Source organism: Amphibalanus amphitrite, unplaced genomic scaffold (assembly GCF_019059575.1).
Source record: "Amphibalanus amphitrite isolate SeventyFive unplaced genomic scaffold, NRLGWU_Aamphi_draft 000766F_arrow, whole genome shotgun sequence".
Lineage (NCBI taxonomy): Eukaryota > Metazoa > Arthropoda > Thecostraca > Balanomorpha > Balanidae > Amphibalanus > Amphibalanus amphitrite.
In genome coordinates, this window is record NW_024882260.1 from 237,729 (window position 1) to 263,146 (window position 25,418).

The 25,418-nt window shown below is 45.0% G+C and overlaps 1 protein-coding gene across 1 annotated transcript in view; it reads left to right on the top strand.

The window, feature by feature from the left end:
- Positions 1–10,257: 10,257 nt before the first annotated feature.
- The window catches only part of LOC122365842 (homeobox protein unc-4 homolog), a 35,212-nt gene continuing 20,051 nt past the window's right edge, over positions 10,258–25,418 (top strand). Inside the window, exon 1 of the mRNA XM_043337424.1 lies at positions 10,258–10,991. Coding sequence (XP_043193359.1) covers positions 10,712–10,991 — 280 coding nt within the window. The 5' untranslated portion in view covers positions 10,258–10,711. The remainder of the gene's footprint in view (positions 10,992–25,418) is intronic.

The following is a 25,418-nucleotide window of genomic DNA, read 5'->3' on the forward strand; positions in this document are numbered from 1 at the left end:
CTCACCGACCAAGCTGCGCCCACTCTGCCCGACCCGCTGGACCGTCCGCCTACAGGCTGTGTCTGCCGTCCTTGACCAGTACCCAGAAGTGTTGAGTGCGCTGCAAGAAACAAGTGAGTCACAGGGGCATGTCGCTGCCCGAGCGCACGGACTTCTACAAATCTTCTCGAAGAGCAACACCTACGTGGCGCTGGGGTTGTCACGCTCCGTGCTGGAGCCCCTGCAGAAGGCGACAGTGAAGGCGCAGCGGACAACCTGCACGGTGACCGAGCTGGTCGAGATGGTGGACGCAACCATCTCCGTTTTTCAGACGCTCCGTGACAATGCGGATGAGCGGATCGAGACCCTGCTAAAGAAAGCAAGTTCAGTGTCTCTGGAAGCTCCTGAAACCCCTCGGATGAAGAAGCCACCGAAGCGCTTCACCGGACCGGCCAGTGCATACCAGGCACAGTCTCCCGAAGAGTGGCTGCGAACCGAGTACTTGGCGTTCCTGGACACCACATCTGCCGGTCTCCGGGAGAGATTCAAGGGTGATGGTATCGCCAAGTACAAGGTGTTGGAGAGTCTGGTGCTCCAGGAGACACCGCAGTCAAGATGCGTCGAAGACGCGCGCCGCTGCATGGATCAGTGGCCGCCGGAGCTGGACGAAGGTTTGGCTTCGGAGCTTCAGGTGTTCCTGCGTGACCGTAGGTTCCAGTCCCTACCAGAGGTGGTCAGCGCCTTCCGCGAGCTGAATGGCGGAGCCCGGTCGCTTCTTCCTAACGTGGAACGTCTCCTGCGTCTCCTGCTGGTCCTGCCTGCGAGCTCGGCCACAGCTGAGCGATCATTCAGCTCCCTCCGACGCCTGAAGACATGGATGCGATCAAGCATGACGCAGCGGCGGCTTAATGATGTGGCAGTCCTCCACGTCCACAAGGATCGGGCTGCCAATGTCAACCCACGTGCCGTTGCCGCAGAGTTCGTGGCGTTGAATCCGACTCGTGCCAGCACCTTCGGAAAGATGTAGGACTTAGCAGGGACCAGTGCTACCTGATTGGGACGTTGGTCGAGTAGGCTGTAGTGAGTGTAGTGGCCTTCATGTTATGCGCGGGCGGTGACACCGAAATATTTTTTTTTTTCATAAGCAGAGCCAGAGGCAAGGTATATCCCGGTATGTACCTACTGAGGGTATATTCATACCAATTCATACCTAGATGTAACTCGACGTTGCATAGGTAACATGAAAATACACAGTCTGAATCTGAGTTGCTTTGTTTTGTTTATTGTATTCAAGCCATTTCGACTAAACAGACAAAAGGATTAAGTAGGACTTCGGATTAATCTGACTACAGAATAGTTGTACAAATGTTTTCAAATAACAGTCGAAATTGCTATTTATGAAGGTGGTCCCGAAGAAAATTTTCACTATCACAAACTCTCCGGCTGGAAAAGCATGCTTCTGCCCCAGGCCCCCATAGTGTAAGTGCAACTGTAACTACATACATCATTCTGCAGACTGCAATCGGTTCGAAGCCAAGGGAGGGACGGAAGGGACAGCCGTCTTTCCCTTGGTCAGCTGGGTGTTTATTAGATCATTCGTTTTACTCATTTTGTATTATTTTTAATGAAAATGTTGACTTCTCGGCAATCAGTGGGACGAATCCGGAGAGTTTTCAGGTTTTGGTGATGTTATAAATAGGCACCTTGGAACTTGGGAAAATTTTCATCCCACCCTGGGTGTCGTGCCTGAGCCTACCACTAACCTGCATGCGGGTGTACGTAGTGCTCATAAAAGCGTGGCGGCGCCCCTGAAAATATGTTAGCTAACCATGCTTAAGTGTTGTTGATGTGTCTGAAGTTGTATGAGGTGTTGATATGGAATGTCAAATTATGTTAGCCAAGTATTGTTGATGTGTATGAAGGTGTATTAGGTGTTGATTGTGCATTTTTGCTGAAAGGTTCTACTGTGGCCATGTAGAAGGTAAACAATGAATTGCCAGGTGTTTGACATAGCTCAGGCCTTTCATTTCATTTCCATTTAGGTATTGGAAACTTCGGTCCTCCCATTTCCCATTTAGGAGAGAACGGGGTCAATTGTTTGGCGCAAATCACGCATAAATTTCGGCGCAAAATCGCTTGCGCCGAATTTCGGCGCAAGCGATTACTTCTACATGGCCACAGTAGAACCTTTCAGCAAAAATGCACAATCAACACCTAATACACCTTCATACACATGAGACCATCTTGCGCCGAATTTCGGCGCAAGATGGTCTCACGGGCGTCCGGCGTAGCATATGGATGTTTTCCAGTCTGGATTGAGGCCCTGATCTCAATAGTATTCAGGGCAATCTTTATGTACTTTACTCTGGGATCGTGCCTGAATTCACTAAAATTTAACATCGCTGGACTAGATAATATTTCTTGCATGTAACCATGTCTCTTATCTTGTGACTTGTGGTTCTCTGCTATTATTTGATTGTGCTTGTTTGCTATTAACCATTTGTTTTACTTTTATCACCACGTGTTTTGTGTTTCGCTTCTTATATTGACCTTGGTACCTGTCTTAGTTTGATTATCATAACCCTAATAGGAAGGAATTTCAAGTATGTGCTGGTTGGAATTAATAAAAATATAAAAGATAAATAAGATAAACTGAGAAATGAGTAATGCTTCGGGCTTCCTTCTCAGTCATATGATAACGAAATTTCCCAGAGCACATCAGTTTGCTGCAGTTCGAGTCTAGTTTTCATATCATTTTTTTTTTTAATAATGACAGCAACTTCGTTTTCATGTTTTATAACCAAATCTAATCACATTTCATCTTCATAGGTCTGGGATTTTATTTCAAGACAGCCATGTTCAGTTGCAAGTTTTGTGCCTTCCGTCACCATGATAGCAAGCTTTTCTTGGACCATAACAGGTTTCATGAAACATTGCCAAACTTTACCATCAAATGTTGGTCATGTCCTGCACGTTTCACGCAAGTACGTTACATGAAACGTCACGTTAAGATTCATGGTCACATCCCTCAGTTTGTGCCTCACCAACAACCTCAGGAAGAAGAAGTCAGTCAGCTCGCTTGTACGACCCAGAGTATCGCTAGTAGCAGCCAGGCTAGTGAGCCTGAACGCCGTGACCCAGCTCCTGCCCCTTTGGGGAATACATCGCGGTCAGAAGTTGCTGACTTCTTGTTGCAACTCAAGTCAAATCACGCCGTTTCTGACGGTACTTGTACGTTTATAGCCAAACAGATGAAGTCATTTCTAGAGAAAGCAGAGAAGGAGGTGCAAGGAGAATCAATCACTGTTGATGGAGAAGGTGGAATGGGCATAAAGACTACACCAACATATGCAGCATTCTCAGAATTTTCGACGGTTTTCAAATTGAAAACGTTCGTCCAAGCCGAGATGGGTTGTACACTACCGACCAGCGTCATGTTGGAGACGGGTGAACGTGACAAGCCTGCCTATATTCAGCATGTCTCCATTGCAGATCAGTTGCAGACCCTGGCGTATAGAGGCGTTCTTTCTCCTGACATGCTGACACCAACACGGCCTCAAAACAAAACTTCGGTGGATGCGTGGTACGTCGCCGTCCTTTGTGCCGCGGCACATGCAATGTTTAACGTTACCTTCCACGGGCAATGTAAAAACACGCTGCTAAGTTTGTATGTCAAAGTGCTCGGATTCAAAGTCCCCCTGCCGGCTGTATGTGCCGGAGTGTGGAGCCGGGTGCAGCCAGTGCCGCAGGTGGAGTAGACTGAAGGCCAGTGAGTCCCGTGCAGGCCGGTGTCATGTTCCCTTTTGGCCATGTTCTTCGCACAGGCATGCTCTTGTGCAGATGTTTTTTTTTTAATAAAATATAGTTCCTATATTCGATTTTCCTTTTTGTCATACTGTCTCAGATTTATGGTCTTGGTGACCTAAAGATTGTCGCGATAGGTAGCAATGTATCATGGGTCTTAGGTGACGAGCTGAAAATAGCGGCAAGCTGGATACGATCCGTTTGTGCATCGTCTTGAAAAACATGGTGATCCAGTTCATGTTGCTGTGTTAGGGAAACTGACTGCGGGCTGCATAAGCGTGCACCTGCGAACGGCGACCGCCCGCAGCTTTAATTATATAACACCAAGGAATCCGAAGAACCGGCATATAATTACGAGGTGTTTACAGACACCCGCCCTGAAATATTTGGACCATTATTATTTGCATTGCCGGTGTTAATGAATTACAGCAGTTGTCTATATTCCTCCATAACCCGCCGCTACACTTGGGAAGGGAATAACCTTATCCCTGCACGTGCTCTTCGATTACCCCGATAAGGCTGAGATCTTCCCCGAAAGGAATCGTCTGACACCGGGGTGTCTAGTTATCACCACATAATCCCCCATTTTGTCAGAAATCCCTGTACTTCAGCGAGTATTCTAGGGTATATCAAATTTGCCTTGACGTCACGTTTGGATAAAGGTGTAAATATTTCTCTCAGTGTAGCTGATGTATGACGCTAACAGGAACAGGCTCTGAACCGGTATAAAAAACCATCCCAAGAGTCATTTGACACCGTTGAGGTGACACCTACGAGGGGTGTTTTTTGAAGCGTACCAAAAACGCGCAGTTTCCATGGGAGACCGATTACACCCGGAATCAGACACCCCCCGAGGTAATCTGATTCTGGTTGGGAGTGTATTTTATACCACATGTCGTCAAATGATTCCCGGAATCATACACCGTGTGGGATCAAAATACACCCTAAAAATCCGATTACTCCCTGAAGTGACACCTAAAAGGGGTGTTTTTTGAAGCGTACCAAAAACGCGCAGTTTCCAGGAGTCAGATTACACCCGGAATCAGACACTTCAGACACTTCCTAGAGTATTATGACTCTGATTTGGGGTGTATTTTTATTCCATAAGGCGTATGATTCCGGGAATCATTTGACGACGTACGGTGTAAAAATACACCCTCAACCAGTGTCATAATACCCTAGAAAGTGTCTGATTCCGGGTGTAATCTGACTCCAGAAAACTGCGCGTTTTTGGTACGCTTCAAAAAACACCCCTTTTAGGTGTCATTATTTTTTTCAGTGTAGGGTGGCTTCCGTTGACCACATGCTTACTGAAATCACAAGTTACTCCCCTCGCCCCGCCGCGCTGGCTGCCTCCGCGTGTCAGGCTTCGGTCAGTGCTACCAGCAACTCTCAAACTTTTCCGCTCGACTGCGGCAGGGACAGGTGGCGCCTTCGCTCAGAGTCGCGATACTTTCAAGAGAGACTATACACTCTGTTGTATGTATGGAGTAGCCCCGGAGTGAGACCAGGTGAACTCAGTGCCGCACTGGTGGCGGTCACCGTCATGGCCAGAGCTGCGGAGTCGATGGATTTGCGATGACTCCGACTCCGACCCCGACTCCAGCTTTCAAAGACCAGCTCCGATTCCGACTCCGGGCAGAACTGACGACTCCGACCGATTCCAACTCCGACTCCGCAATCCTGCCAGGTCTGCGGAATCGATGGATTTTCGATGACTATGACTCCGACTCCGGATCCGGCTTTCAAAACCGACTCCAGCTCCGACCCCGACTCTGGTCAGTGGTCAGAACTGTCGACTCCTACTCCGCAGCCCTGATCATGACAGCCTTATGTTGCATGATTGAAGAAATCAAGATAAGCATCGTCGTTTGACACCAAAAACATTTTTTAGCAGAGTTCTACAGATTTAGTGTACAAGTACACTACAAATATGATGAATATTCCCTAGTATCTACAACTAATCAGCCACCTACTGCTAAAGTAGTAAGTCGCATTTGAAACTGCTAAACCATCCGAGGCAATTGTAGAATCGGCTTACGTCTGAAACATAAAACAACACGATTGGTGTAAAAGTTGAACGCTCCTCCACTCCAGCCACTCCTCGTAATCCGTGACTTCCTTCTGCTCACCAAGAAGAGCTTTCCGTGTGTTTAACAATAACATTAATCGCCACAATGGGAAGATACGTTTCCAGAATTGTTCACTTTTCAATTTTTTCCGTTGCTTCTCCACTAACCGTGTAGTTTAAATCAAAGCGCAACTGTTAAACTTTTTGATTTGTTAACAGTAAGGTACGTACATAGATAGGTACTAGGGTGACCCGCGTGCTCCGCAACGCGAAAGGGGTATTTTCGATCGGTGGGTGTTTGGTTGTTCTTGTGTCGGTTGGGTTATCTATCCATTTCGGTCGATTGTTTTTTGATGGCTAAATAATTTGGTTTGGAAAGAATATCCATCGCATCGAGGTGCCCGTGTCTGATAAGCATGCTTTCTACTTCAAAAACCTGTCAAATGTGTTTTATAATTTAGGTGCGTAGTTCTATGACAAATGAAAGGCGTAGATAATTTTCGCTAAAAATGGTTTTGCAGAGGTTTGAAACATTTATATTTTTAAGAGTACTGTTGCTTGTCATGCAAACGTGATGATTGGATCTTGAAGAGAATTGAATGCTCTTTCTAATGATAGCATTTTCAATTGCCAAACGTATCAGGTTAAGCAGCAAACCCCGTGTAATTATTAAGTGGCACATTATGGACAAATACCATTTTCTTCAGCGATCTGTTCCACCTTGTTTTCGATCAATTAGCTTTTCACAATTTTTCTATGAGAGACGGTAAGTACATTTCTCTTGTCAGTAGGCGTTGTTTCAACTCTCTCAGTCTGACGGTCACGTGAAAATAAAATAAAATCCAAAATCCGTTTAAAACGGCACATTTAAATGAAATTGCCCTCACGGGTGCACGTGGTGCGTGTCACCCCCTGCACCGCACATCATTCGATTGTCCGTTCGATGCTGTTTTCCCCGTGCCGATCGGGCGCACGGTTACCGAGATATTGCACGGGGACCGGACCCGTGTCGGGCAAATTTACCCATTTTCTCCCGTTTTTGCAAGCCGATTTATACAATGTAAAGTCTATGACGCGAATTTGCACTTTTTGGGCCCGCGCCACGCGCTCGATATCGACCCGATCGAGATGAGACCCCCCAAAGGCACGTTGTCCATCCTTGATCTATAAGTAGCGCGAATTTCAGCGCGCTGGGTGCAACGGTGTGACCTGTAACCCGCGCTACGTAGCACCATGTCGCGACCTCGGTTACAGACAGAAACTACGTCACCACAAATAGTAAGATAGATAGCAGCTAAAAAACAAAACAAAAAACATGAGTTGCGGCACACATACACACACCGATTATGAATGCATATGGGTGCAAAGTTTGGAGAATAGCAGCATTGTCTGTTTTTAAGTGTCATCATGGTTGCTCTGGTCGCAACCATGGCGGATACTTCGGGCGCCGATTGTTCATGAAACAAAATTGCATTGTTCATAACCATGCCTTGCTATGGTGTTCTTGATTGAAAAGTTAGTGTCTAAATGACGCCTTCTCATTCATAAGTGCAGTAAGCCCGTATAAAAATATTTCCTGGTGGTTCGTGCGCCATGTTTTTGAAGGACTCGGCTACGTGATATTGGGTCATCCTAAGAAATCTTAGGTCACTCTAAGTCGATCGTGAAAAAATAGGGAAGTATGGAATGAGACATAGCCGGTGGAACGGAGGTGGGGGGGGGAGGGGGCACCGGGGCACCGTGCCTCTTTGATTTTGCCATTTTAACATTAGCCCTATGGGCTTTGCATGGAAAGAATGGGACCAAAAATCGGCAGTGCCCCTCCCCCCCTTAATTGAATGTGTTCCGCCGCTAATGGAATGAGAAGCATATGAATTTACCTTCAAGTCATAGAACCTAAACTGCTTATCTGGTCCAAAACAGCACGTATGGACACACGATACACCGGATTTGGTGATATGCCGTTTCGAGGACGTATCCCTTAGCTGTTTAAATCACTGTTACCTGACCGGACCTAATTATTTTACCGGTGTTAAACGTAAGGCTCGGAAGATAAATTCGCGGCATTATTTTAATGCCACCCTCGGCTCAGTGTCAATCACAAAAAAACTCGCAAAGGCTCAAGCTGTTATGTTGTTTAGTGCGTATATACGATAGTTTGAGACCATTCTCTGCTGTCATCCATTCCTTATAAGAGTTAGAGCATAGGGTAGTGTGGGGTAATTTGAACATATTTTTACGTCTTCTCCATTGTACCAAATTCCAGTTCAACCCTGGATAAATAAAAACTGCTTCAGTAGCGCAAGTGTCACTTGCTTTCACCATGCAAGCCTCATTTTTGGACGAGCCGAGCATACCTTGAATAGCATAGCCTCACTTCTCCACCAAGTCACGGTGTGTTCAAATTGCCCCACCGTGGGGTAATTTGAACATACTGCCTTTACCTGTCATAAAAACGATAGTCTCGCCAGCACCGATGTTGTTTGACCCATAAACAAATAGGCAGAACAATTTTAAACATACCTTCACTTGAAAAATCAACACAACAGCAAAAATAACAGTTGCAGAGTATCAATATCTGCACGCTGCACACCGGTCAGTTGACAGAATTCGCCCCTCTTCAATTAACAGAACGTCTATCATTTTTGTTCGATAAAAACTCTCCCAACCGTACTACATCTGTTAAAGTGGTGCCAATCGAAACCTGGACATTTGGAGTTCTGATTTTGTCCAATGTCCAATTCGGAATTGGTTGGACAAAGGTAGCAGACTGGACAACATTGGACGATGGCTTGCTACACTTCAGCGCTTTTTATAAAGTAATCGTGCATAGCATTGATTGGCGAATGGAAAGCTTGTTAAGGTCTCAATATAATGAAAACTTTTCGGCTGGTTAAATTACATGATAAGCAATATAAATGACGGTTTTGAGTGTTGATAGCTGCATAAATTTTCGGACATATTTGGACAAATAGTTGACTTTAACATTTTTGGACGGAAAATCAACAAAAATGCCGAACATTAGACGGATATTAGACGTAAATTTTCTAAAACTGGCATCACTTATCTGCTACTGCCTTGGGTCGAAAATATTGGCAAAAAAAAACTGGGAGCGTTGTTTTTTTCGGAGCTATCCCTGTCTTCATTCAAATTCTCACACTATGTTCAAATTACCCCACGCTAAAAGTTATTTTGCCATTTTAAAAAACAGGGTTCAAAAGCAAATTTCTTGGATTGAAGGCACTGATTAGGTCATTATACAACAAAAGCCGTTGCGTATTAGGCGCTAGCAATGCAAGATTTTGCGCTGCAATGAAGTTGCAATGACGTGTTGTTAGGCGTTTTTCCTTGCGAAATTAATTTTTTACACTGTGCGTCAACATCTTCATTCCCTGAAACTTTACACCCCGTTCATATGATAGCCCTTTTAGTTACGATAATTTCTCTCATTGGTCTTATTGTCATGCCACTTATGGATTTTCCGTAATTTTGTGTTATTCACACTATGTTCAAATTGCCCCACATGTTCAAATTACCCCACCCTACCCTACTATTGTAATTCATTGTTATAGAAATCACTTGAAACACGTGAAGCATAAAGAAGCTCACCAAAATAATACGCTAATGCCCATCATTTTCTTTTTCTTTGAGAGATATTCCTAGGAACGATCCCTTCGTCAATACACGGCGAAAACAGAGCATATTAATGCCAATTGTAGAGTCAATTCCTGCAGCTGCATGTGAAGTATAACGGTCATATGAAACAACAGCAGCAGCAACAGCATCAAATATCGTTCGATTGCATTACCAAGTAATGTGAGACATGTTGACATTATACCGCGATATTGACCGGTAACAGGACGGCAAATGCTATTCCCGGTAATATCAGAGCTGTGGTCGATTGGAGCGCTATTGGAGGCATCCATCAATTTTACCATTAGGTGGTGGCATGGCAGGCTTTATTCACCGCTAATTTTATGAGCGCTCCTAGTCCGATGCACGCCACATTCCAGTCAATCAGAAAGGTCATTAGCAATGCCATTGCGTTATATGCGGTGATTTCATTAGCCTACATACGAGTACCAGGCCATGCCGTTTGGAATTAATTCGCCCACAATCTGATCATTCTACCATTTAAGTCTATTAAGCAATGAAGAATTAATAACCGGACACTAATTTCAACCAGCTCTAATCTATCGAATTGCGGCGCCGTTATCGAATTAAGATCATTTACACCCGTGCCAGCTCTATTTCTCATCCAGAACGAGTCACTAATGGAGAGCGAACCGCGCCGGACGCTGATTGGTGGAGCGCGCCGCTGGCTCCGCCCACTATGGATCCGGGGCGGAGTTAGGGCGGGGCGTCGGTGGGAGCCGGCTTGGCTAGCCGCGCTAACAGCCGACATTCTAACTGGCTTTCGGCGGCCGGCGGGACGGACGCGGTTCTCGGCCTCAAGGTGCCGTGAGACGTGTCGAAGGAACATTTTCATCCGTGTTTGCGTGGCGTGGCTTACTAAAACGCTTACCAGCCAACTCAGCAAGTTTTCGGTGGTGGCAAGCGGCGGTGAAACGAAGATAATCGAGAAACAAGCGATCACCGGTGCGGCGGGTCGCAAGGAAGTCGAACTGCAAGACCAGAACTGTTGCAGAAGTGGCTTCAAGTCGGCAGCAGAGACTCCCTACCAGTGTTACCAACAGTGGGAACTTTATCGGACCTTAGACAGTGGCTGTTGACAACTCCAACGAACCCTGACAATCAGCGAAGTGGCAAAGAACGACTGGCAGCGGCCGATGCGGTGCTAAGCTGGCTCCGCCGCCGCCGCCGCCACCACGCCACCACCCGCCGCCGCCTCGCACCATGCTACTGGAGACCATGCTTCCCCACCTGGGCTACGGCGGCATGCCCTTCGGCATGCTCTTACCACGACCTCTGGTGCCTCTTCCGTTCCCGGTGGCACGACCCAAGCCGATGCCAGCGATGGAAGGCGGTCACCCGGGAGGACTTCAGTTTGGCGTGCAGCGAATCCTGACAGGTCACCTGACTGGTCATTTGACGGGTCATCTGACGAGTCATCTGACGCCACCGGGTCAGGGTCACAACAAGACGGAAGAGAGATGCGAGAAGGATATGGATGAGGGTGAGTAGAGAGGGGAGGAGAGAAGAGAGTAAAGAGGGGGAGGTGGTTGTTAAATATCGGTACCTCAGAAGCGGACGGAGAGCTTACTTATCATATCATTTACATGTTTGTGAATGGGTGTGGAAACGGTCTCAAAAAAGCTTGTGTGGTATGGAAATGGCCGTGTGAAAAATCGATATCAAAGTTGAATCTGTTGTCGAATAGATCTTACGACACCAACCACAAGCAAAATTGTTCTCATGTTGCTTTGGTGCGACGGGATTCCTACAACATATACCTATTTGAATGTACGGAACGAGTTCTGAAACCTGGTGCGTGGCAAGATGATGCCACCGCCCGCCGCCGCCAATTCAATAGGATAATTCGACAGAAGGTTTGAGTCTGCTGAGAACATGTTTTCTTTTACAAACTGTCATTATATTCATGTTAGACTACCATGCAGTGGTGTTTATACAATTTAGACCTCTCACACCCAAGGTTCCGTGTGGCTCCAACAGTGGTCCCATAACCTCACTGGGTCAAACAACGGACCTCTCAGTTCTCTGAGTGAAGCAGTAAAGTACCGATCCTTCCTAAGCCACAGCCGACGCGCCTCGACGGTCGGTCGGCCGCCCCAACTCGATCGCCACGGGGCGACCTGAGCCAAGGCGCCAGCGGCCGGGTTTTCCGACCGATTGCAGAACAAAACATACGCGGGGCCCGCACTGCAGCGGGTCGACATTGGGCCCGCTTACAAATGCGCAAATGAAATGGGCGTTCATAATACATGTGTCTAAGAGTTTTCAACCGCTCATCCTTTGGATGACATCATATTCATTGAATAATGTGTAACGCCTATGCTACCAGTAGTGGCGGAACACCTTCAATTAAGGGGGGGGGGGCACTGCCGACTTTTGGTCCCATTCTTTCCATGCAACGCCCATAGGGCTAATGTTAAAATGCCAAAATCAAAGGGGAGCACGGTGCCCCGGTGCCCTCCCCGTTCCGCCGCCTATGTATGCTACCATCGTATTGTCGTTGTTATCTGCATCACTTCAATACGAGTATGATGATGTCGCATACACGCAATAATTCAAGTAACCAGTTCAAGAAAAATAAAGGGTAAAAATGGGTAAAAAAAATAAGCAAAAATAAATTAGATTACAACCAGTAAGCTGGTCAGAAGAAAAAACTAATGAATTCTGGACAGCTGCCCATGCTAAAGTCATATCAAGGAGCAATCGGTGCATTTTTTCTAAATAGGCATCTAGACAGCTCCATTTCGTATATCCAAAGAGAAATAGATTATAAATACACGCGATCTGTCACTAAAGCGATATAAGCGTGTAACAGGATGCATCAACCGCAGTTTTATATAACAGAATAACAACAGACAAAGGAGCCTCAGATAAATTCCCAGCAAACATGCCCACATGGTTCCCATATGGGGCCCACATGGGCCCCCCACCTCTTCCATATGGGTCCCACATGGGAATGGCAGTGGGTGACACGTGGGACCCATATGGGTCAGCCCACGTAGGCCCCATATGGGACCCACGCGGCGCCCACATGGGACCCATATGGGTAGCCCATCTGTAGCCCATGTCCCACGTGGGCCCATCTGGCCCATGTTCACCCCATATGGGACCCACATGGGATGCCCATCTCCAGCCCATGCATGCGTTTGGCCCATCTGGCCCATTTTTATCCCATATGGGGCCCATATGGGTAGCCCATCTGTAGCCCATGTCCCACGTGGGCCCATCTGGCCCATGTTCACCCCATATGGGACCCATGTGGGCATGTTTGCTGGGTTACGCCATAACTGAAGAATTCTAGTGCAGAAAAAAAAGAATTCTGACCACAGAAGAATTTCATTACGTTACAGTACAACACTGATCTCACGTTCTGAAAAAAAATCATCCAATGCAAGCTCTTCGCAGATTTTTGCTCTTCTCTTCAACAGTTACATCTTCTCAAACCACATTTCTTGTTTAAAGGACAAGCCCTTAAAGAATTGTTATTGCTAAAGGTAAGAAGATCTAAAGAAGCTTACGGTCCTCCCACTTCCTAGTCCTGGCTCCTACTCCTAAGAGAATAACTCAGAGTGAATGTAGAACAGGTGCATTCATTGCTGATCTAAGACTCGTAGGCTCCAATCATGGACCATCGTTTTCGTGCAGACTACCGATTATAACCATGACATATGCCTTGAAATAACAATAGTCAGCACATTTTGATTTGATTAACCACATTACATAAATATCCATCAAACAACTCAATAGAGCTAATTATTCAGCTTTAGCTCCGTCGTAATTAGAGCTAGTTTCGTACTACACTGAAAAAAATAATGACACCTAAAAGGGGTGTTTTTTGAAGCGTACCAAAAACGCGCAGTTTTCTGGAGTCCGATTACACCCGGAATCAGACACTTTCTAGGGTATTATGACACTGGTTGAGGGTGTATTTTTACACCGTACGTCGTCAAATGATTCCCGGAATCATACGCCTTATGGAATAAAAATACACCCCAAATCAGAGTCATAATACTCTAGGAAGTGTCTGAAGTGTCTGATTCCGGGTGTAATCTGACTCCTGGAAACTGCGCGTTTTTGGTACGCTTCAAAAAACACCCCTTTTAGGTGTCACTTCAGGGAGTAATCGGATTTTGAGGGTGTATTTTGATCCCACACGGTGTATGATTCCGGGAATCATTTGACGACATGGGGTATAAAATACACTCCCAACCAGAATCAGATTACCTCGGGGGGTGTCTGATTCCGGGTGTAATCGGTCTCCTGGAAACTGCGCGTTTTTGGTACGCTTCAAAAAACACCCCTCGTAGGTGTCACCTCAACGGTGTCAAATGACTCTTGGGATGGTTTTTCTATACCGGTTCAGAGCCTGTTCCTGTTAGCGTCATACATCAGCTAATATAAATATTACCGGTACTATTGGTCTCCTAATATGAGAAATACCGGTAATATTCGAGTGCAGGGATTGGGTTGTGTACAGGGGTGAGGGATGCACTCGAACCGAGCTGCGGCGAGGGTATAAAGGGTATATGTATTCATCGCATCAGAAAAACAGGTCGCCTGGGCCCTTATCTTGAGACCAATAGTATGGTACAACTAACCAACATACTCATGGGTATGTTCTGCTTCTGAAATTATAGGAACGATTAGCCAGACTGCAACGAGACTTTAAATGTACACTGAAAAAAATAATGACACCTAAAAGGGGTGTTTTTTGAAGCGTACCAAAAACGCGCAGTTTTCTGGAGTCCGATTACACCCGGAATCAGACACTTTCTAGGGTATTATGACACTGGTTGAGGGTGTATTTTTACACCGTACGTCGTCAAATGATTCCCGGAATCATACGCCTTATGGAATAAAAATACACCCCAAATCAGAGTCATAATACTCTAGGAAGTGTCTGAAGTGTCTGATTCCGGGTGTAATCTGACTCCTGGAAACTGCGCGTTTTTGGTACGCTTCAAAAAACACCCCTTTTAGGTGTCACTTCAGGGAGTAATCGGATCTTGAGGGTGTATTTTGATCCCACACGGTGTATGATTCCGGGAATCATTTGACGACATGTGGTATAAAATACACCCCAAATCAGAGTCATAATACTCTAGGAAGTGTCTGAAGTGTCTGATTCCGGGTGTAATCTGACTCCTGGAAACTGCGCGTTTTTGGTACGCTTCAAAAAACACCCCTTTTAGGTGTCACTTCATTGAGTAATCGGATCTTGAGGGTGTATTTTGATCCCACACGGTATATGATTCCGGGAATCATTTGACGACATGTGGTATAAAATACACCCCAAATCAGAGTCATAATACTCTAGGAAGTGTCTGATTCCGGGTGTAATCTGACTCCTGCAGGTGTCACCTCAACGGTGTCAAATGACTCTTGGGATGGTTTTTCTATACCGGCTCAGAGCGTGTTCCTGTTAGCGTCATACATCAGCTCAGAAAAAAACAGGTCACCTGGGCCCTTATCTTGAGACCAATAGTATGGTACAACTAACCAACATACCCATGGGTATGTTCTGCTTCTGAAGCTTATAGGAACGATTAGCCAGACTGCAACGAGACATTAAATGTAGCTTACATGTGTCTTCACCCTTGCAGCTACAATTTTATCTATTGACGATGACGTCTTCTTTTCAATCAGTCTTTATACCAGATATTGTCAAATGATTCTGGGAATCATACACCTTATGGGATCAAAATACACTGTCCAACAGAGTCATAATTGCAGTTGTTAACCACGTGACGCAAATTAACAATACATGCATGTCATTCTTTATTTTATATGCAACAATAAATTCCAAAACATTTGGGCACGAAATGTATGGCAAAATCTAATGAAAACTTATCGTAAGGCTCATGGGTCCGTGACTTCATTCACCGTAAGGAATTACTCACATTTCAACAATGTTCCATCAACCGGTGATTATTGCTACTTAGGTAGAGTTATTCTGCAGCTTAATGACATAAAAACTTACCTCCGTCTCCATGGTGCATTGCTATCTTGTCCTACTTCAAAATTTCGCCGAGTGCAGCGCCTCGTTATTTAAATACGCATGTTGAGCAACTACAAATAAAATCAGTTTATCGTTAAAGCACTATCACTTGAAGTAAATCTACACTTTAAACAACGTTTGGCGACATTACAAGCGCGTTAATTCAAATAAGTTCCTCTCCCCGCTCACACCACACGCACCCACGTGGGCACACTTCCGGCAACTGAAGTCAACGGCTTTCCTAACGGTTTTCCTGCAAGGTCGAGCTATTTCATCTTCGTGGCGGACCGGCATGGCTAGAACACAAATGACGTCACACGACAATGCAGCTTGCTGATTGGCCGGGCATTGACTCAAACCACTGGACCTGAGCTGTGGTTCGCACCAGGGTTACAGAGTCAGAGTCAGAGTCGGGTGGAGTTGACAGTTGTGGCCGGAGTCAGAGTCGGAGTCGACTTTGGAAGCCGGAGCTGGAATCGGAGTCTGGGTCACCGAAAATAAATTGATACCGCAGCGTATCCGGACAAATCTTTGCATGGCATTTCTTCGTCGCGCAATTCTTCGTCCGCAAAACTTCGTCCACGCATTTCTTCGTCCGCGCATTTCTTCGTCTCCGCCTTTCTTCGTCCTGCATTTCTTCGTCTCGCATTTCTTCGTCCGAGCATTTCTTCGTCTCCGCCTTTCTTCGTCTTGCATTTCTTCGTCTCGCATTTCTTCGTCCGCGCATTTCTTTGTCTCGCATTTCTTCGTCTCGCACTTCTTCGTCTCGCATTTCTTCGTCTCGCATTTCTTCGTCTCGCATTTCTTCGTCTCGCATTTCTTCGTCTCGCATTTCTTCGTCTCGCATTTCTTCGTCTCGCATATCTTCGCCTCGCATGTCTTCGTCTTGCATGTCTTCGTCTTGCATGTCTTCGTCTCGCATTTCTTCGTCTCGCATTTCTTCGTCTCGCATTTCTTCGTCTCGCATTTCTTCGTCTCCGTATTTTTTCGTCTCGCATTTCTTCGTCCGCACATTTCTTCGTCCCCGCATTTCTTCGTCTCGCATTTTTTCCGCAAATCTTCGTCCGCAAATTGACAGTGCAGCCTACTGATTGGGCTATTGCCTATTTCATCTTCGTAGCGGACCAGCCATGGCTAGCTCACACATGACGTCACTCGGGGCATTGATTCAAATCACTGAACCTACACCAGGGGCAGGGTTACGGAATCAGAGTCGGAGTCCGTTGGAGTCGACAGTTCTGGCCGTAGTCGGAGTCGGTTGGAAACGACAGTTCTGGCCGTAGTCGGAGTCGGAGTCGATATTGGAAGCCGGAGCTGGATTCGGAGTCTGATTCACCGAAAATCTCTTGACTCTGCAGTGTTGGTTCATATAGGAACCAACACTGCAGAGTCAAGAGATGGTGGTATACCACCAGTGACGTCAAAACAATTTCTGTTATACTTTAGTGTTTTTTGATACTATCATGTGGAGTTTTTGAACCCTATGGGTGTCATTTCACTCAGTTGAGCGTTTTCGTAATCCGTGACTCGCTTATTAGGTGTAATTTGACCCTCAGTGGTGCCATAATATTCCGGTGTCATTTGAACCCAATGGGGCTCAAATGACACCGGAATATTATGACACTACCGAGGGTCAAATTACACTCAATAAGTCATTTGAACGGAATATTATGACACCACTGAGGATCAAATTACACCTAATAAGGGAGTCACGGATTGCGAAAACGCTCAACTGTGTAAAATGACACCAATAGGATATAAAAACTCCTCATGATAGCGTCAAAAAACGCTTAGATGTGTTATTTTACACTGACACCGTGCAGGATCTTTTGACACGACACCTAAAATGGGAGTCAAAATTTTGGGAGTCAAATGACCCTTGAGTATGTGATTCTGACCGAGATCAATTTACACTAAAAAACGGTGTATGGACACTGTTTTTCAGAATCGGATTACACCATGGGTGTCAGTTGATTCCCAAATAGGGGATCGTGATTCCCGGGGGGAGTAATTATTTTTCTCCGTGTAGCTTACATGTGTCTTCACCCTTGCAGCTACAATTTTATCTATTGACGATGACGTCTTCTTTTCAATCAGTCTTCAAACCAGATATTGTCAAATGATTCTCGGAATCATACACCTTATGGGATCAAAATACACTCTCCAACAGAGTCATAATTGCAGTTGTTAACCACGTGACGCAAATTAACAATACATGCATGTCATTCTTTATTTTATATGCAACAATAAATTCCAAAACATTTGGGCACGAAATGTATGGCGAAATCTAATGAAAACTTATCGTAAGGCGCATGGGTCCGTGACTCCATTCACCGTAAGGAATTACTCACATTTCAACAATGTTCCATCAACCGGTGATTATTGCTACTTACTTAGGTAGTTAGGTATTCTGCAGCTTAATGACATAAAAACTTACCTCCGTTTCCATAGTGCGTTGCAATCTTACTGTCCTTACTTCATAATTTCACCGAGTGCAGGGCGCCTCCTTATTTGAATACGTACAGAGCAAGTTACAAATAAAAACTGAACTTTATCGTTAATGCACTATCACTTGAAACAAAACTACACTTCAAACAACGTTTTGCGACATTACAAGCACGTAAATTCAAATAATTCCTGCCCTCACTCACACCGCACACACCACGTGGCACACCGCGCGCGCAACTGAAGTCCAACGGCTTTCTAACGGTTTTCCTCAAGGTCGCACTATTTCGTCTTCGTGGTGGACCGACTAACACAAATGACGTCACAAGACAATGCAGCCTGCTGATTGGCCTATTTCATCTTCGTGGCGGACCAGCAGCACACACATGACGTCACTCGGGGCATTGACTCAAATCACTGAACCTACACCAGGGTTACGGAGTCAGAGTCGGAGTCCGTTGGAGTCGACAGTTCTGGCCGTAGTCGGAGTCGGTTGGAAACGACAGTTCTGGCCGTAGTCGGAGTCGGAGTCGATATTGGAAGCCAGAGCTGGATTTGGAGTCTGATTCACCGAAAATCTCTTGATTCTGCAGTGTTGGTTCCTACCACCAGTGACGTCAAAACAACTTCTGTAATAATGTAGTGTTTTTTGATAATATCATGTGGAGTTTTTGAGCCCTATGGCAGGGCTGCGGAGTCGATGGATTTTCGGCGACTCTGACTCCGACTCCGATTCCGGCTTTCAAAAACCAGCTTCGACTCCGACTCCGACTCCGGGCAGAATTGTCGACTCCGACCGACTCCAACTCCCGACTCCGACTCCGCAGACCTAGCAGGGCTGCGGAGTCGACAGATTTTCGGTGACTCCGACTCCGACTCCGGCTCGGGTTTCTAAAATCGACTCCGACTCCGACTCCGACTCCGGTCATAACTGTCGACTCCGACCGACTCCGACTCCGACTCCGACTCCGACTCCGCGGCTCTGCCCTATGGGTGTCATTTCACTCAGTTGAGCGTTTTTCGTAATCCGTGACTCGCTTATTAGGTGTAATTTGACCCTCAGTGGTGCCATAATATTCCGGTGTCATTTGAACCCAATGGGGCTCAAATGACACCGGAATATTATGACACTACCGAGGGTCAAATTACACTCAATAAGTCATTTGAAGGGAATATTATGACACCACTGAGGATCAAATTACACCTAATAAGGGAGTCACGGATTGCGAAAACACTCAACTGTGTGAAATGACACCTATAGGATATAAAAACTCCTCATTATAGCGTCAAAAACGCTTAGATGTGTCATTTTACACTGACACCGTGCAGGATCTTTTGACACGACACCTAAAATGGGAGTCAAAATTTTGAGAGTCAAATGACCCTTGGGTATGTGATTCTGACCGAGATCAATTTACACTAAAAAACGGTGTATGGACACTGTTTTTCAGAATCGGATTACACCATGGGTGTCAGTTGATTCCCAAATAGGGGATCGTGATTCCCGGGGGGAGTAATTATTTTTCTCCGTGTAGGGTGACCCGCGTGCTCCGCAACGCGAAAAGGGATATTTTCGATCGGCGGGTGTTCGGTTGTTCTTGTGTCGGTTGGGTTATCTATCCATTTCGGTCGATTGCTTTTTGACGGCTAAACGTTTTGGTTTGTGGAAAAAAATATCCACCGCATCGAGGTGCCCGTGTCTGATCAGCCCCCGTTCACGAGCTTCAGAATTCCTTTACCGTGACGTCATCACGGCGCATGAATTTGCCTTCACCCATAGAAATGCATGCAAAGCATGGTGTGTTTCAGGCGGGCTAAGGAGAAATCTAAGGCCTACATGTGTTCAAAAGACGTACCACTAAGCCAATGGATTCTTCTCATTACGATAAATGGGGTTGAAATCGAAACATTCGGCCTATATTTATCTAAAATGGGCCAATCAAATGGACCCTGCAACTCATAATGAAGGATTTCCTCTGCGTTGAAAAATTTGTTTCAAGTGTTTTTTATCAGCGACAGGGGAAATCCTTCATAATTGCTACCAGATTACTACCATATTCCCTCGCATTTCTGTAGCGCATTGCCACACAAATAAGAGTTTTGTGAAGTTTATATTAATTTAATTGTCATATTTTGACTGATTTTGGCGATTTTTAATTATTTCAACGCAGCATGGATCAGATAGCTCTCATAGTTTGCTGAAGAATGTGGTTTTTGCTTGGTTATTTTCAAGTTATCTGTGATTTGGTGCGCCGTGATCGTAGCATTATACAAATTATAAAATTGAATCAACTTTTGAAGTGAAGTTCACATGAAAAACCAAAAGTTCAAGCATAGTAATTGTTTAAACATAATGATGCAACATGTGTCTCCCAGATGGAACTTATAATTCAATTGAAAACTGAAAATGGAAAACAGAAGATGGATATGCGGAGTTACTGAGATCACAAGGTGCTCTTGATTGTTGGTAATTGAAGATGTTGAGAGAACTTGTGAATATGCATACCAGTCCTGACTTGCTTGATTGTTTAAAACTATTTTAATTCTCATTATTGTGTAATGTGTAGTGACTGTGCACATTGCGCAGCACATGTGCGCAGAAATGTGCAGGTGGCTGGTAGGTGGGTTAAACTTCGGAGATGCGAATTTGGATATCAGTTATAAAATTAATGGTTATGCCTTGTAGAGTAAGCTCTGCTGGTTTTTTTGTAATTGTCTTTTTTATAATTGTAACCTACAATGCTGTTAGTTTCATTTTGAATAAAATGCTAGACCAGAATTTGCACTTGTTCATGCATGAATGGCTAAGTTTGGGGTGTTTATTCAACCCTGACTGCTCAAGTTTTTCAAAGGGACATGACCCAGCACGGCTAGATCAGCTGGTACCTACCTGTTGACTATTTTTGTTTTTGGTGGTGATGTGTTTGCTGTTTGTCTTTTGCAAGGTGGTCAATGAAATAAAATAATGCATTATTTTGGAATGTTTCCTTGACAGAAGCCAGGAGCCGGATTGATGTGTGCTGGTGAATGAGATGGTTCAAAAGCATTATCTGATGTTTTTCAATGTGCATAAGCCATAACATCCCTTTCATACGCTGAGGTTTTAATAGCTTCTCAGTCTCATTTTCATTCTCATTTTCAGTCTCAGTCTCATTCTCAGTCATTTTCCTGAAATATTTGGTGTAGATAAGAGATATCAGTACCTTCTCACAGGTACCTGCCTTCTGCTGGATGAATATTTAATTTGTTGGACGAAATGGACAGGTAGCCTTATGATAATGTAATGTGAAATCTTATTTGTATAAAACTTTGAAAATGAAGTTCTAATTATTCATATGTGCATACATTTTTGATGACTAAGAAAGTTTTCCACAAGAGTAAAAAATGTGGGAAAGTCTATCAAATGACACATTCTGAAGGCTCAATGCTGACAGAGTGCTGCCTCAAAGAATAACTGACTTGCTGGGTTACGAATATTTCTTTATTTTAATTTTCAAATGTAATGTACAATACATTGCAGTGAAATAACAAAATAGTGCAGTAAAATAGTATTGGCGACGATCAAACAACACGTGCGCCATTGATGTCTGCAACAATTGCTACCAGATTGCTACCAAATCCGTGACGTAGCTACGGCGCCTTTATTTCCCTAGTGAACCAACCTGAGTAGTAAAGTAATCTTGTGTCTGATAAGCATGCTTTCCGCTTCAGAATCTGTCAAATGTGCTTTATAATTTAGGCGCGTAGTTTTATGACAAATTAAAGGCGTATATAATTTTCACTAAAAATCGTTTTGCAGAGGTTTGAAACATTTATATTTTTAAGAATACTGTTGCTTGTCATGCAAACGTGATGATTGGATCTTGGAGAGAATTGAATGCTCTTTCCAATGATAGCATTTTCAATTGTCAAACGTATCAGGTTAAGCAGCAAAATCCGTGTAATTATTTAGTGGCACATTTTGGACAAATACCATTTAATTCAGCGATTTTTTCCACATTATTTTTGATCAATTAGCTTTTCACAATTTTTCCATGAGATACGGTACATTTTTATTGCTAATAGGCGCTGTTTCAACTCATTCCGTCTGACGATCACCTGAAATTAATATAAATTCCAAAATCCGTCCAAAACGTCCATTTTTCAAAAGAAAGTGTCCTCCCCGGTGCACGTGGCGCGTGCCAACCCCTGCACCGCACACCATTCGATAGCCCGTTCGATTCTCTACACGATGCTGTTTTCCCCGTACCGGTCGGGCCCACGGTTACCGAGATATTGCACCGGGACCGGACCCGTGTCGGGCAAATTTGGCTGTTTTCGCCCGTTTTTGCCAGCCGATTAATACATGTAAAGTCTATGACGCGAATTTGCACTTTTTGGGCACGCGCCACGCGCTCGCTATCGATCCGATCGAGCTGAGACCCATCAAAGGCACGTTGTCCATCCTTGTTCTATGAGTTGCGCAAACTTCAGCGCGGTAGGTGCAACGGTGTGACCTGTAACCCGCGCTACGTAGCACCATGTCGCGACCTTCGTAATAGACAGAAACTACGTCACCACAAATAGTAATATAGATTCACTTTGAGTTTCGGGATCATATTTTGTTTTATAGGTATGTGGAAGTTGTCGCTCCAAAGCCCTTTTCCTGCCCCAGCCTCGCTCATGGTTTCCCAGTTCTCTGGGGCAAGTCGAAATGGATGTCATCAACCACCCATTACCGACAGTTGTAATGGCTCGCCTAAGTAGTGGCATGCACACAACATGACATAACCCGGCTGTAAACCCCATACAGACAGCTCTACATCGAACTGCTTAGAGGTGATTACCAGAAATGCTTAGTCGTGATTACCAGACGAAATCAATATTGCTGGCAGCATAATGGATTTCAAAAGCTCCGTTTGATTTTGAATTCCAGGTGAAGCGTAAATGCGGGAAGTTCATTCACTTTGATGGTGTAGAATGTGGATGTGGCATATTTGTCAAGTAGGTATTCAAGTTTTTACTGCATACATGCCAACTGCCAGCCATTGATCAGTGAATGATGGCAGCCAGTGCCGGCAGTGTCGCCTCATTCTGAAGCTTGAATTCCATCCGCGACTAACGTTATCTCATAGGTGCTGTAACACTATAATTTGCACATGAACTAAATTTGTAAAGCAAAGGAATGATGTAAAGCACATCCAAACTACAGTTCTGGAAATGTCAGCTTCCAGAAAACATTTTAGGGCTTGAAATTGTGAAGCCGAGGTAAACCTTACCAAAATGCTTCGACAAAGCTAGCCGAAATACCCAAACAAATTTTTACCAGACATTTTTAACCAGATACGTTTCAAAATTACACAAGTTTAGTGTGCGCAACGTCACCGAACATCGAGTACCAGTATCATTACGCTCCCGTGCGCGTGCTAAGCGAGCCAGTTGAATTAATACACACCTAACAAACTCTCAGTGGCGCAATGACGAGACGCACTAACGCGCCGCTCAGTAGCTGTGTTATGAAATTCATGGTCCTGAGTCCCTGCCCCTGACGTATAGCACGACGGGTGCCTTTCGGAGGCAAAGACCGTGCCGCGCGCAATGCCGCTCGTACAACGATGCTGTGTACAAACACCGAAAGCTTTGTGTGAAATGCGGGAAATGTGCTGAGCGCGTGAGTAAAAACTGTATGACGAAGCAAGACCCTACCTATAAGCTGCCAAACGCACCACTTAGAATAAAGACTTATAAGCAGATGTTGGGACATCAACCATGAAGAACAACGATTGGCACAACTTGGCCAAATTTGTGCCAGGTCTGAACAACAAAGTACGCCATCAATATCGTTCTTCAAATGTACAGGACAGCTGTTATTTAGAGCCCATGAGCGCACTAAAGGATTCGCCTAGAAAAGCCTGAGGACACACCACAGTCATAACTGTTCCATGTCATTCCCATCCCATCTCATCTGCGTCCCATGTTTCCATAATGAACCACCCATTTTTAAAACCTACCCGACAGGATATGTTTGTAATTAAATTCGGCCCAGCTCGTTTGAGGGTGCTTAAAATGAGTGCCGAAATTGCCGCAGCGCCATTTCGGCCGCCATTGTGAATGGCCGGCCGCTAACCGCACTGACAACAATAACAAAAACTGCACGCCGCACGCCATTTCCGGCCCGTCAGCACGCGCATTTCTACGGCACCGCACCTCGGCCGTACAAATGTGCACCTCGTTTTGCCACCAATTAAGTCGTTATCAGCGAAGACGGGAAGAAGCAGAAGGATAATTGGTGCGTGCCAATGTGATGGGCGGTAAATATAGGCTCCGAGAGGAATTTTCTATCAATTGTGACTAAATATGGCAAGAGGTAATTAGGCGGGGTGCTATTATAAAGTCGCTGAGATGCGTCCGGCTGGCTCGCCCGTTGGATGCGGCTAATGGTGACGCCCATTAGCTGGGTACTGGGGGAATTATAGGTCGGTGCTGAGCGGTGATTGTCGAACGGACGGTGGTGGCGGCACCTGTTCAACCGATAACCTCCGCTAGCTGTTAGTGATCGGATAAAGAAAAATAAGCAATCATATAGACTTTTACAACTATTTCACCGCACATGAGATAAAATTCAGCAGATACTTGAAAAACTTGGCAGGTATTGTACATTTGTACAGAGGCCTCTTGCACCAAAATCCTCTTGCACCAATGCTTGGATTATTTTGTATCGTGTACCCAGTCCAAGTCTCAAATGTAACAATTTGCGTGCAAAATTTAGCAAGCACATGTAGGATTATGTATTGGGCTATTGCAAATAAATTTACCACCGTTAGATTAGCTTATTCTGAAACCGGTTTTTCGATTTTACTTAGCTAGGTAGTTTGGTGCAAGAGGCCTCTACTGTCTGCTATGCCATGTAAACTGTCTTCCTGCGGCTCTTGCTCGAGGAAAGCCTTTTTACACAGACAGTAACTCCACAAAGTAGCAACGATGTCTCCGATTATTATGATGCAAAGCGCATCGTGCCAACCCAAGCAACAGTAGATTGCTATCCAGCCCAATCCCATACCAAGATTTAATTGCCAATATCCTAAATGAACCTTTTCAGCAAATAATATTTAAATCAATATGACAACCCGATATTTTCACTATAAATTTCATTAGTCAGCTAGAATGATTCTACCGATGGTGCAACTTTTGACTCACGTTCACTCCCGGTTGGGGTGTCGTGTCAAAGTCGTCAAAGTGTCAAAGTGTCAAAATTGGGTCTTGTCTCGCAGTTGGTGTGTTTAAAATGGACCTCAAACTTACCAGGCTCGATCATACAGCACTTTTACTCGACAGTGACGAAGCTGTAAACCACCAAAAAGGACAACCACACTCTAGCATGAATCAATGCATGGTTTAAATTCCTTTCAAAGAAACATGCATATCCATTGGCCCTTCACTAACGCAGCAATGTGCGCCAAACAGCCAGCCAAGATGGCCAATCTGAAT